We start from the raw sequence: 13,785 nt of genomic DNA, 5'->3' as shown, positions 1-13,785 counted from the left end.
ACAAGAAATAAAAAGTAAGCATCAAAATTACTTCTGTTTTCAAAAGTTAAAATTTCCAATGATAATAGAATGAAGACTTACCCCTTAGTGGGAAATCATCGACTGAAATAGCTGCATATGAAGTATCTGTGTTCATAGAGAGTCTGATTAAAAGTTGAGATGAGGATGAGGAAGGATACGGCACAGTAAACTGTCCTAATAATAACTCGAGCACCAACATATTTGGGTCATCCCCTTTATGTTCACCATTAAATTCCAACGATAACAGACCAGGCTTCCGTCTATCTAATCGATCGTTTCGCACACCTGTAATGTCAACCTCATCCTCGTAAAATAATCCTGCATGAATTCCAAATCGTCTATTGCGAATAGCACTAAATCCACACGTACAACTGTACTGTGCCTCACCAGATGGATCCTCTATGAGAATACCACTATCAGCACCTTTTATATTACCGTTACACACACAAAAATTACAACTATCAAAATTAGCATCTTTAAAGACGTTGAGTCTAGAATCCATTAACAAGATATTGACAATCAAACTTTGCACCTCTGCTATTTGATTATTAGTACCCTGGTTGTCTACAGAGTTTAAGGTTTTGTTTAGATATGACGAAGCATTTGATGCAGGGGACTGCAGTTCGTAACTCATCGGTGTCCTTTGTGGTCCCACACTTGATGTCTGGAACATTGCAGGCGAAGATTCTATTGCACTGGAGGGCATACGTGATGGCAAGCTTGGAATATTCTCTATGGACGGTATGTTTATGTAGCTATCAATATAAAAGTTACAAATATACCACTTATCCTCAATGATATAATGAATTTTGTTTTCAAATACATAAAATAAAATTTCTGCACACAATTCTAAAATCCAATTTTAAGTGTCAGTGTAAATGTTTGACGTATTTAATTCTCCAGAAATGAAAAAAAATTCCTTACATGCATGCAATTCAATAAACTCTATATATCTTGAAAGGATATATCAATGAACTATGTTTTAATCAGCAGTAGCAACAAAAAATATTTTCATATGTTGATGTTGTTTTTCTTGAAAACCATGAAAACTCCAATTCAGATGTTTGGAGCTTTACTTCCCAATTATCATCCCTTCATTTTGTCAAACTATTTTTTATGCTGAACGTGACAAGTGCATTTACATAATTGTGTAATAGGTCATGACTTTTTTCTGGTCTTTGTTTAGTTCATTCACTTGTCAACTATCTACATGATGTTATTGGTCAAGATAATATAACAAACCAAAGATGTTCATTCTTCAACGCCATATTGCACAGTTTCTGTCCTACATGTATGTGACTTTTATATAAGGGATTTGTAAATCCACTATTGTAGATTCCTAATTTCCGTGTATTTTGAGAACAACAAATGTACGTCTACGACAAAGAACAAATTTTCTTCTGCTTTGTATGCAGACTTAGGCAAAACTATGAAATCAAATGTCCATAAAAAATTAAGTATCTCGTTAGTATTTTGTAATTGATGAAAATAAATTTACTGTGTTGAAGACCTATTGGTCACATTGGGCTGTTTTCTGCTCTTTGACACATTCCCCATTTCCATTCTCAATTTTACAGTTCACTTTTGTAAAAATTTCTTGTCAATTTACTGCGATGAAATTTTTATATATTTTTTTTTATATTTTCATAAAGTATGAGTTAGCCTATTAACAGTCAGAGATATAACTCTATAGGGTTATTACAGAAAATAACTTGTGTGTGTTATTACAGATACTTTCATGAGTAGTCTACTCTTTATTCCTTAAATTTTCTAAATCTGCAATAACATATGTTTGTTATTTGTAAAATAAATCAAAAATGTTTTAATTTATAATGGGCTCTAGGGAACTCTTGAGACTTTGCGCAGAAACTAAATGCATAGCCTTGATAATTAATTTTTTAATTGAATTAATACATTTTTGATTAACCATGGTAAATCAATGAGACGAGGCTTTTAAGGGATAAACTTAGCTGTAATAACATAGCTTAGTTATTAAAGGAATGTAACTTATTATATGAGACACTTGGGAATTACTGGGAAGCTTGCGCAGAACCTCATTACATGCTCTGGTCATTATTTCTTACAATAAATTAAAATACATTGTAATTAAGCATGATGTTTGTCTGAGAAAATGCTTTGGAGTGATATAGAGAAGCTGTGATAACACCCTTTAGTTATTACAGGCATATTTTTTCTGTAATAACATATAGGTGTACTATGCAAAATTGGCAAACTATGAACTGTTATATCTTTCTATAGTTAAGTATACATAAAGACAATAGTAATATCAATAGAACTTGTATGCATTTTAACTAAACTAGTGATGTATATTGTCCCTTTGAAACATGTAACATACATATGTTATCACAGTTCTTTGATTTTTTAGTCCACAATAACAAATGTATGTTATTTTTCTGTAATAACCCTATAGAGTTATATCCCTGACTGATTAAGCTACAAGAATATTGTAAACAATTTGAAAATATGCAAAGCACTATATCAAATATAGGTAAAAGTACCTGTTAGGTGGAGGTTTCTCCATGATTGGCATAGGAAACTGCCAAGAAGCTTTATAATCTGGTGGGTGGTGGATAGGAGACAGTTTGTTACTAGGTAGAGTCACTGTTGAGTATTTTTCTGAACTGACAAATTCTTCTTGTTCTTGTGGCTGGAACACACTAGGTACATCCTGTTAATAACACAACAAAAACAATTTAACTCTTATACATAAATTCAAGGTAAGGGAAGACACTTTTAACCATAAAATTGCTGGCAAGTCAAACACAGGTTTCTGTCCATTTTAATAATTTTCCGATTATTTCCACAATTCTTTTTTTTAAAGTTTAAAAGGTGAATAAATATTCAATGAAAAATTTTCAATTTATGAATTTTAAAAAGTGTGATCTTTCCCTCTGTCATGTCTGTATCAGCTAGACACAGCATCTTTTTCCTATCCTTACCAGTGGCAGTCAATGACAGAACATTTTTTTTTTCAAAAGTGTCATTTTGAACTGGCCAAATGATATTTAACACAGCTTTGGTAAATTCAAACTAAAAGAGTAATTCAAAAGTAAAGAAGAAAAAATAACATCCTTTAGATGAAATTACATTCTAAAATATCCATTTCTATGTAAAATATTTAAAGAAATCCAATTATTGCTTCATCATACAAAAAATAGATAATGTTATGACACTAAACGCTTACCTTGAGGAACTCTTCAATAGAAGGAACATTAATTTCTTTCTTGATAATGGGCCTTTCATATGTTTCAATAACTTCATGGTATGATATGGGTGAAATCTCTGAATTATTTGATGGAGGTGTTGGGTACATTCGGATCAATTCTGAAGCAGCTGAAAAAAGTAAATGCAAAATTATGTATTCAGGAAAATACAATATAATCAACACATTTAAAAGGGACACAGTCTTGTCCTCAAATTAAACAGTCATGTTTTTTGGTCAATCACAAAACATCATAATGCACATACCAAAAACACGTTTTTTTCACACTGTCTGTTACCCTGCAACCTTGTCCCCTCTTTGTTATACCTCAGCATTGTTATACCTCAAATAATTTTTAAGTCATTGCTACCTTGTATCCTCTCCATATTCCTTTTTTTAAATGTTCCTTAGTGTACTTTTTGTTGTTCTTTCCTTTTGAACACTTTGTAAGTTTTTTCCCTTTTTTTTTTATTTATAACTAGCTTACCTATCACTCCTTCAGTGGGCTGAATGACAATTTTTGTAGCATGCTTTAGATCATCGGGAATAATTGTGTCTTTTGGCAATAATGACTGAAAATGAAAGAAACATAATATAAATCCAATCTTTTGATACAAAGAATAATTCAAAGATGAAGGATATTGAAAAGATTGTTAATTATAAAATATCTTAACTGTTTCATGTTTTTTACCCAAAAGACCAAATAAATATTAGAAATGTACAAGTACAGTAATTTTTAAAACTTCCAATATGAATTTAGACTTTACTTATTTAATACATAAGGCAACTTAGCAATAAAAGCGCTGTTCCTTAGCTTTTAGTATGTTTTTTGTTGTGCATTTACTGATTTTGTGTCATGGATGGATACCCCATATCCCTTGTTTTTCTTTTCTAATAACTCATTTTCAAATCCATACTATGAGCAGAAATGTATCACTGATAAAATAATGTCACTCTCAATTCAACAATGTATTGACTGGTAACTTACAGATTCATCATTATCCGAGTCCGACTCAAATATATGGTCCAGATCTGAAGGTTTCACAACAAGATCATTCAGATGCATCAGACCATCCTGCTTTAAAGCTGGGTTTGGAGTTGCTGGCGGTGATGTCAAGGAGCCAGGATCTACAAAAATTAGTTTTACATTAAATTGCATACTAGGTTCATCATCATCCTTTATAGTTTAAATACATGACCTCCCGATCGGGTGCTTTTCCCCAGAAAAATTGACGTCACAAAGCAAATATCATTACAATATTATATATTATGTCCAATGAGGCGTTTTACCCACAAATGACCGCAGGTCAATCAGGGCAGTTCATTCATTAAATCGAAATCTTGTGTGTACTTTAAGTTTTATTGGCTTATAGTATCCTCTAGAGGGCCTCAGTGGCTGAGTGGTCCAACTACTGTATCACTAGCCAGTCAACATTGATGTTGTGAGTTCGAATCCTGTAGGGAGCAGGTGCACTTGACTGCAATCTTAATTGACTAGGATTGTCAATTTTTCTACGCAAGGCTGGTGGTTCTCTCTGGACACAACGGCTTCCTCCACCAATAAAAACTGACCGCCACAAAATAGCACAATAGGGTTGAAAGTTGCGTTAAACACCAATCAATCAATCAATCAATCAATAGCATCCTCTATGTTAAGATAATACTAATTATAGTTTTCAAATCTACTTATTTCATAAAGCAAACATTTTTCAAAATTTTTAAAGGACCTGAAATAAACATTTTAGAATTAATGATTCAAAGATCTTTTATCCTTTTATCTAATATAGATGAATATATTTTCTATATAACTAGTATGTTGACCTCTAAATGAATTTTGATTTTTGGGTTGTTGGGTAGCTGTCTCATTGACTTGTGCCCCACATCTCCTTTTATTCACAAATGAAGAAAGCAGATAAATTAATAAAATTTCTACTTACCAGTACCATCCCTGTTAGAATCCAATCTACCAGATTCATCATCCTACAAATAATAGTTCAGTTGTAGTTTTGATTTACCTCAAATTTCTTAAAGTTTATGTCTTACATGCCATTTATTAACTGAAAAGACACTCAAAGTTGACTTTTACCAAAGCATCGCCAAAAGCTCAGAGTTCATTCCATCTGTCATGTGTCTATGTGGAAGACAGTAAATTTTCTACTAAAATTGCAGAGTTCTCGAAAAGTGGTAGTCTGAAGGTTATGACCACTAAAATGTTGAGAAGGACCAACACAATTTTGGTATTTTGCAATAGAAATAATATTGAGGACAAGCAGATTTTCTTGAAAGACCACCAGGGGATTGGGACCACATAATGTTCTTTAACAGATAATCTGTCCATTCTATTTTGATAGGACTCTTTCGATTTCAACTGCACTAACCACTTAAGATTTAGCTGCTAAATTCTGAATGCCCTCAAAAATATACTTGTTTTTAAAACTTTTCAATTCCAATACTAGAAGAATGCAACGAAATATTAATAAGGTCCTGACATAGCACTGTTTCCATTATCTTTTACATAGCAAATGTTAACTAAAAGCAGACATAATCTATCAATGAAACTCATAGACAAACAGATATGGCTTGTTGTCAATCACACCCCTTCCTGTCAAGTGAATCCAAGACCTCACTTCCTGTCCGAGACAGACATTTTGAATTTAACTATAACCTTACCCCTCTGCCGTAAGGAGACTTGCGATTGTGAAAGCCTTCATCTCTGCTATCTCTCATCTTTCTGTTTGTGATTGTAGCAGGATTAATTGATGCCTCATCAGAAAACTCGTAAGGATCATCTTCCATAGACTGGGGAGAATTACAATTCATGTGCTTCTGGGATATCATCATTGATTCCCCATCCGGAGACAGTTCTTCATATCGTGGTTTCTTCAGTACTGGGATACTCAACCTAAAATTTAAGTTTAAAATAAACATGCAAGTATGTAAGTACTGTTAAACTTTAAAATTTCTAAAGAATTCCAAAATCATGGGTTTCTCAGTTTAAACTTACTTTCTACCAGAAATATATGAAAGGTCTGACAATGGACAATAACCAACTATAATCTAGTACACTTATCTTGTGACTTTCAATGGTTAAATAAATGCAATTATCTTTGAAGTTAACTAAAACTCTTTCAGATGTAGACCTACAATAGTTGACACGCCTGACTGGAGTATAAAAATATGGTCACCTAGAATTCTACTGTCCAGCAGTAATTTTAAAACCTCTTCTTTGTGTGTATGTTTGGCAGTATATATTAGTCACATGACTCGCATCCAGACTTTAAATGAAATGCCTCATGTATGGCAAGCCCACTATTTGCATATTCAAGAACCCTTTCAACAACTCGGACTATTTTGCAGGTGGACTCTTGTCAGGAGTCTTTATTTGATATGCTGCCCATGGATGGGTTACATGCCTATCAATCTTTAAATATCACCCATTTGTGTTCCAAACAGGATTTCTGACAAGTTAAGACCTTCATCTCTTCATTTTTAACTAAGAAAAGATAAATAAAAGACAATAAAATGAAAATTTTCCTCTAAACTTTATTGTGGTTGCATAAGGTTTGGGACAAACAGGGACAGACCATTTTGTAAATAATAAGCAAGACAAAGACTTATATTGGTTAGAATTGTGGGGTAAAGTGGAGTTTCTGAATCTAAAATCCTATCCACATCTTAAATAGTAAAAACAATAAAACAGATTTTTTATAATAAGAAAAAACAGTGAAATGGTTGGATGATCAAGAACCCTTTCAAAATCTCGTTGATTATTTTGCAGGTGGACTCTTGTACTTGGTGTCATCTTCGTTCTTGTACAGAATATGCATGCAAAATTTGCCACTAGACACTACAACAATCAATTAATCTTCAAATGTAAATTTATAAAACCCCTCAACTCTAGTATTAAATACACTCTCTTCAACAATACTCTCGACAAGTAATACATAAAGCATTATAGCAGGAATTACCAACGATGTTGCTCAGTACAACAGACCCCATCTAAATATGTTATAGAACACTAATCAATTTATCTATTGATTTTTTTAAAATTTCAATCATATATTCCCATAGACCTTTAATACATAGAGGCTTAAAACTACTTTTGATTTAAAACAAAAATTGGTCAATGCATAAATGGTTTTTTCCCCATTAAACAGTTGATATTTGCCAAAAATCACTTCAATGGGTGTACCTTTTTTTACAGTATTTTGCACAAGTGTCAAATTAAATAAGGCTGCAACGACTACAGTTATATCCAACCACTGATTTAGTACATGTCATGCATGTAGATGGTATTTACCCCTTTCTTTAAAGATTAGAGTTATAAATTAACAGACAAGAAGACTAGAAACACCCTTGAAAATCACACACACACGTCTCATAAAAAGGAAAGAAAAATCAACTTGTATTTCTGGTTTTGGATTGGGAAAGTGTAGGAGAAGAGTTGGCTAAAACTTTTAACTTCTAATTACTAAGCACCAAAATAAAAAGTTCATAAACACTAAAGCTTGTGAAGATATTGACCTGATAAAATCAAAAGGTTAGTCTGCAACATATTGTATACACTACATCCAATTCAAACATTAATTGAAACATAATACATCCCATTCCTGAAGACTATAAGTATAAATTACATACTTAATCCCCTCAAATCAATATCAATACGTCTCTCTAATTACATACATAACAGCTGTTGATTAAATAAGTTGTGTGCTAAAAACATTATCTTGTAACAAAATATGTCATTGCCAATTCCAAATATAGCTCAAACAAGGTTATAAAGTGTCGTCTAAATTACTTTACGAGGAGGAATTTATTCATGACATGCAAGACTTTCACTAACAATCACTTGAATAAACTAGTGATGTATTTAGTTAAAATGAGGTCAATGTCAGATGAACCCTGCTTGACAAAAACAACCCTTTATTACATAGGTATCACATACTACGATAGCAACTACGAATATCAAGCATTGGTTCACTCATTACTAAAAAAAAATCAGAATATGCAAAAAGTTGATAAATGGCCTCTGAATAATACAAAAAGAGGATTCTCAAAAAAAAAATTTGATATATGAACAAATATTAGGACATTGAAGAAAGTACCCTAATTCTCCCCTCCCAAAGTCAAATGACAATTACACAGAATAACACTTACCATGTGTTAAGAGGGTCCAGATTGTAAAGATTCTCAGTCACAAAGCTCTCCCCATCTGTCTGAAGGGTCGGCAACAATGGCCTTTTTATCCCAGGAACCTCTACATGCTTATGAAGCTGATGAGATTTGATCCAATTGTTAATACTAACATTTTTTGCTTCAGAAGGAACCCAAGGAGGGGACATTACGTTTTCTGCTGCTTTTGGCGTCGACACATCATTTGGTTTGGCAAAGTCCACATGTCCATTGACCATAGCACTAGGATTATTTTCGACCACTGGCTTAATTTCAGGAACCTCTGGTGGTGGGTGTGGACTTAATTTGGGCATGGTAGGTTCACCACTCTGACTGACATGAGAATGACTGTTTGGCTCTTCTAGTGGTGAAGGTACAGCCGCTGGAGAATGGCCTTCTGGAACTGTGCTACCTTCACCCGTGTTATTCAACTGTGGTAATGTTCCACCTGGTCCTTGGGAAGGAGCAAAGTTAACACCCTGTACTGTTGCCCTCTGCATCAACAAGTCAACATCTACTACCTCTGCAGTTGTTGACTGGCGATGGAAGGCTGTGCTTCTGCCTAATCTAGAAGGTGGTCTTTCATTTTTGTCTGTTTTAAAATCCCCTTTTCCATGCTTGTTTGTTGTTCCTTGTTGTGTTTTGTTTTGTCCTGTCAAGATTGGCTTATTCTTTAATAAACGATGCCTGAAACAATAATTTTAGTACATTTTAATCGGACTATGCCTTTGGTATCTTCCGCCACTCTTATATAAGACTTATTTGCAAAACCTTACCAGTCACTTGTTATTGAATAGCACTAATCTTTATGCAGAGCCTATCCTATATATGCCTTTTATGTATTTAATATATCTGTTAGTATTTTAGGAAGATTATTCTATTACTTAATGTAGTATTTGAGTAATTTGACATAAAAACCTTTGAAGTTACTATTTTTCAAAAAAATTAGCATCAATTTAGCAGTACATAATTCAAACTACACAGTATTTCGTCCTATAATGCTTCTTTATACTCTTACAAAAGCTAACCTGTTTCATTTTGGCATATATGGATTACCTCCAAATATATATACCTTTAATAATAATAATTTGGCTTTGTGGTAGTGATTTAATATATTTACCTTGAACAGTTACAGTTGAGTTTTGTGGTAGGGTCATTGAAATCCCACACACCAGCGGCTGTTTCTTCACTTACTGCTTCAGATGGTCTAAAATAAACACTTTACCATAAAAACATTGTTGATCGTCAACAAGTTCAATATTGCACTTTGCATATAAGCATACATGTATTTGCAATATAAAAAGTTCTGTATACAAATCAAATGCTCTGCCAAGATGTGAATTAGCCTTAACCAAAATTTACATTTGGTTTTTTTTTGTGTAAACAATAAAACTTCTGGTTTTTGTCTGCCAATTTCTCTATGACTTTGCAAGTTATCCATATGAAAGATTTTTTAAATATTCAATGTTCTTCTAATCTGATTCTTTTCAGAAACTTTTCTTTTACCATTTCCTAGCTCTTTTATCCTCTATCTACTTACGTATTTCTTTAAATTCTTTGTATAAATTTTATTTGTACTGACCTTTTACTGACAACAGAATTGATACAGTTATCCTGTAACATCTTCTCCTGTATTTTACTCGAGAAAACACGTTCAGATTTAGCGATCAAATCCGAACTGATATCCATATGATGTGTTCCTCCGGAGGCCATAACACCACCTCCTGTTTTGGTTCCGTGATCTGTCAGAATACTGATATCTGCTGGGGATGAGGGTGGAGTTAAATGACTGTGTGGTACAACTGGCTGTGGGCGTGGCAGACTTGTTGCTGGGGCAGGTGCTGTAATATTCTTATGTAGATATTCTTCAACATCGCACAGTAATACAAAACTTGACGGATACTTCATACGTACACCAGCTGAAAGTAAATAAAAATTTTAAATCACCTACAGTGTTGCAAAACAATGGGTATAATACAACTTATTCCTACTGTTTTTTTTGCTGCCACACATTTAAGAGAAATGATACAAGGCAGTTGTACATGAAATTGTATTTATTGCTGATATTTATCTCGTCAGCAGCAAGGTTTGAAAAGTTGACAGTCAAAATCTTTTTAAGTTGGAGGATATTTTGTCAGATTATTATTTCTAATGAAAAACTGCTAATTAAATTTGTCATCTTAATAGATACAAATTTAAACAAGCAATCCTTTTCTATCTTAGAATAAATCAAATGATTTTATACAAATTCAAAATGTTCTCTTTGAATTCTGATATATTAATTACAAACAGGACGTTAATTATTGACATACATACTAATATAAACATGTATATCTTCTCATTTCACAAATATAAGCATTAAAAAAAGTATTGAGCCGCCTGGTCATCTAAGCATAAAAACCTCATTATATACTGTTATACTGATTTTGTAAACAATGTAATTTAGCCTTAAACTATGTATAACTATTCATTATTTAGGAATATTAAAAGGGGTGTGTATAATACACAAATGTGTACTTTACATGGCCTATTGTGCTACTGATTTCATAAACAATGCTATTTAACATTAAGCTATGTAAAACTACTTACCAACAAGAACTTCTACCAACGCTGGTGCTTTAGAAGGATCCCCTTCCTTGTCAGATTTGTCAATTGGATAGAATCGACTCCATTCATCCAGTACTTTGTGGGCATGTTGATCAGCATCTCTGTAGGACTGGCCAGTTAATGTACCATTTAAACCATATGGTGCTAGTATGACTGTAATAAGAAAATTCATTTGATAATTCATAAAACAATATATATTTATTATCAAATCAAACTTTTTAAACATTACAGAAAATTAGTTTAAGGTGGTACATAACACTACAGGGAGATAACTCTTTAAAAATCAGCTGAACGTTTTAATCACGTTTTATTGTTAAGGAAATATATTAAGCTTCTCAATGATCAAAATTAGTGTTTGTCAAACTGCTGTATATCCAATGAAATTTTTCCGATAAAGTGTGTGGTTCAAGTTTTTTGAAATTTTTATAGTTTTGTCAAAGGGTCAAAGTAAATATATTGTCAAAATTTTATGAAAATTAAACGAGCCAAATTAATTTTAGTCAAGGTGTTTGATACCACCTTAAGAAAAATAGTGTTATGGAATCCAAATCTGAAAATGGTTGAGGCTGGTTGAGCAGGATTCTTTCTTTTATGTAAATGTGGAGTATAACTAGGTAAAACAAAATTTGGGTCGAGGTGGCAAGGAGACATTTTTGTTTTAATCTAGCATTAAGCAGGATTTGATACAAATGAAACCATTATAACTGAAAAATATTTTTAGAACACTTTGTGTAGTGAACTGCCTTAAAACATATTGCTAACATGGTAGGCAACATGGGGTGCATTGTTGACACAAAGACACAAAATTTCAAGTAAGCAGGTTATTAGTTAGTTTTATACTACCAATGAAAACATTGCAAATGCATGCTGTTGCATTATTTAACAACAGATATTTTTCTACAAGAAATCATGTGATCAAAATGATTTTACATTTTTTATGTTCAATTTCAAAATCATCGCTTCATAAAGTTTGTAAAGTCTGAAAAATGTTACCTTGGAAGTTAGTATGATTTTCTTGTGCTAACGTCAAGTGATGTGTTGTAAGTCTCCAGACAGGTGGGTGTTGTTTAACTTCAATACTGGCACAAACTGAACTCTCTCCATGAAGAAAGAAATTAAAGCTGAAGGAAAGATGTGTCCTGAAAAACAGAAATAAAGCATGTAAAAATGAATTCTGTAAAGACATATCATATATAATTTCATCATAAGATACATGTACCAGGATTTAAATTTTGTATGCCAGACATGCATTTCATCTACAAAAGACTCATCATAAAATCAAAGAATCCTGTTATAATGAGTTGAATGTAGTGTGAAATAGACATTGAAGCCAGACATAAAAAATCTACAGAGTTACATTTAGCTTAAGGCTGTTCCATAAAAGCATGCATGGTACTCAGGAAAGGCAATTTAAAAATGGGTTACCATCTGTAAAGGCATTTATGTTTTTTTATGAACAGCCATAACTGAGTCTGTGAAATTTTGTTTATTTGACCTGGATTCAGGTACTTTTCTGCATAAAATTGTTAGAACCTTTATTTCTATGTTTAATCCCTTTAAGAATGATCAATAAAACTAAAATTCATTAAAAGCTTACTGTCTGTCAGTATTCTGTGTCTGAGAATCATATGGTTGAACAAACCACCTTCCCAGTCTGGCAAATCCCTTTGTCAACAAACACCTAAAAAAAGATAACTCAATTATTGATCAGCATTTGTTATGAAAATTAAGATTACGTAATTATCTCCAGGTAAAACATTTACATTTTTAGAGATATACATACATGTACTTTAGTACTGATCAGTTGAAAAGAGATGCTAAAACTGCTAAAGGCATGTGTTACTCAGTCTTTAATTTTCTATGTTGAGTTTTGTAGACTATTGTTTGACCTTTAAGTGGTTTTTCGTTTTTTTACGTAACATGACGTTGTCAGTTTGAATTTCCCTTTTGTATCTCCCCCCTTACTTGTAGAAAGAACTAAAACTTTAGTGAATACTATATATATGTTGCTGTTTAAAGCCCTGTTATTTTATATCATTGATGGAATGAGTTATACAGAATCAGAGAAACATAAGGATTGGAATTTTTATTCCGCCAATTTTTTATCAGCCTTGTGAACTTAACAAAATGTTTTCACTGGAAATCATTCATAACATTAATATTTGAAGACAATTACATGTGTTTGTTGAAAAACTTGATTTGTTATGGTAACATGTCCGAATATTAGTTGTTTCTTACAGTCTGCAAGATAAACCACAAGCCTCACTGTCCAAGCCAGTAAAAGTTTATAGTGAAGACTGTTAACCTGATCAGCATAGACTTAAAAAAAAAAAAACCACCAGTGCCCCTACGATAGTAGAAGGGACATAAGCCATGTTACATTTTAATTGTGTTTACTCACCTTTCAATGAGATTATGCAATGCTTTGAATAGTAATGTTCTGCATTCATAGGACAGTCCATGATCTTTACCTTTGTCCCAGGAACCTGTTTCCTTCACTGTAAAATTGAGCCAAAAAATATTTGTGAATGCATTATTTTATTTATCAATTTTATTCATAAATTTAAAAAAAAAATGAAGATATTTCCTTATTAAATGAGAAGATGTACAATTTTTTCTTTCACCATTTTTTTTGTTTCTGTTTTTCAATCAACACTCAGGTTTTGAGTTCGAACCTTGCACATGGCAGGTGCTTAAAACTCCAATCTTAATTGACAAGGATGCAAGTTTTCCTGCCAGTTCTTGCGGTTCTCTCTGGGTAC

At 32.6% G+C, this 13,785-nt stretch overlaps 1 protein-coding gene across 1 annotated transcript in view; it reads right to left on the bottom strand.

Annotated features, from left to right (window-relative positions):
- The window catches only part of LOC127712070 (mediator of RNA polymerase II transcription subunit 13-like), a 36,745-nt gene that overhangs the window by 21,711 nt on the left and 1,249 nt on the right, over positions 1 to 13,785 (bottom strand). Inside the window, exons 3-16 of the mRNA XM_052218264.1 lie at positions 13,425 to 13,521; positions 12,621 to 12,704; positions 12,017 to 12,162; positions 11,006 to 11,176; positions 9,999 to 10,335; positions 9,537 to 9,623; positions 8,402 to 9,103; positions 5,915 to 6,146; positions 5,182 to 5,224; positions 4,233 to 4,372; positions 3,732 to 3,816; positions 3,227 to 3,375; positions 2,541 to 2,710; positions 82 to 776 (exon numbers count right to left, since the gene is read on the bottom strand). Of these exons, the coding sequence (XP_052074224.1) occupies positions 82 to 776; positions 2,541 to 2,710; positions 3,227 to 3,375; positions 3,732 to 3,816; positions 4,233 to 4,372; positions 5,182 to 5,224; positions 5,915 to 6,146; positions 8,402 to 9,103; positions 9,537 to 9,623; positions 9,999 to 10,335; positions 11,006 to 11,176; positions 12,017 to 12,162; positions 12,621 to 12,704; positions 13,425 to 13,521 (3,138 nt within the window). The remainder of the gene's footprint in view (positions 1 to 81; positions 777 to 2,540; positions 2,711 to 3,226; positions 3,376 to 3,731; positions 3,817 to 4,232; positions 4,373 to 5,181; positions 5,225 to 5,914; positions 6,147 to 8,401; positions 9,104 to 9,536; positions 9,624 to 9,998; positions 10,336 to 11,005; positions 11,177 to 12,016; positions 12,163 to 12,620; positions 12,705 to 13,424; positions 13,522 to 13,785) is intronic.

This window comes from Mytilus californianus, unplaced genomic scaffold (genome assembly GCF_021869535.1).
Source record: "Mytilus californianus isolate M0D057914Y unplaced genomic scaffold, xbMytCali1.0.p SCAF_8, whole genome shotgun sequence".
NCBI classification, from domain to species: domain Eukaryota; kingdom Metazoa; phylum Mollusca; class Bivalvia; order Mytilida; family Mytilidae; genus Mytilus; species Mytilus californianus.
The sequence above is the reverse complement of the archived record's forward strand: the minus strand, read 5'-3'. Positions and strand labels throughout refer to the sequence as shown.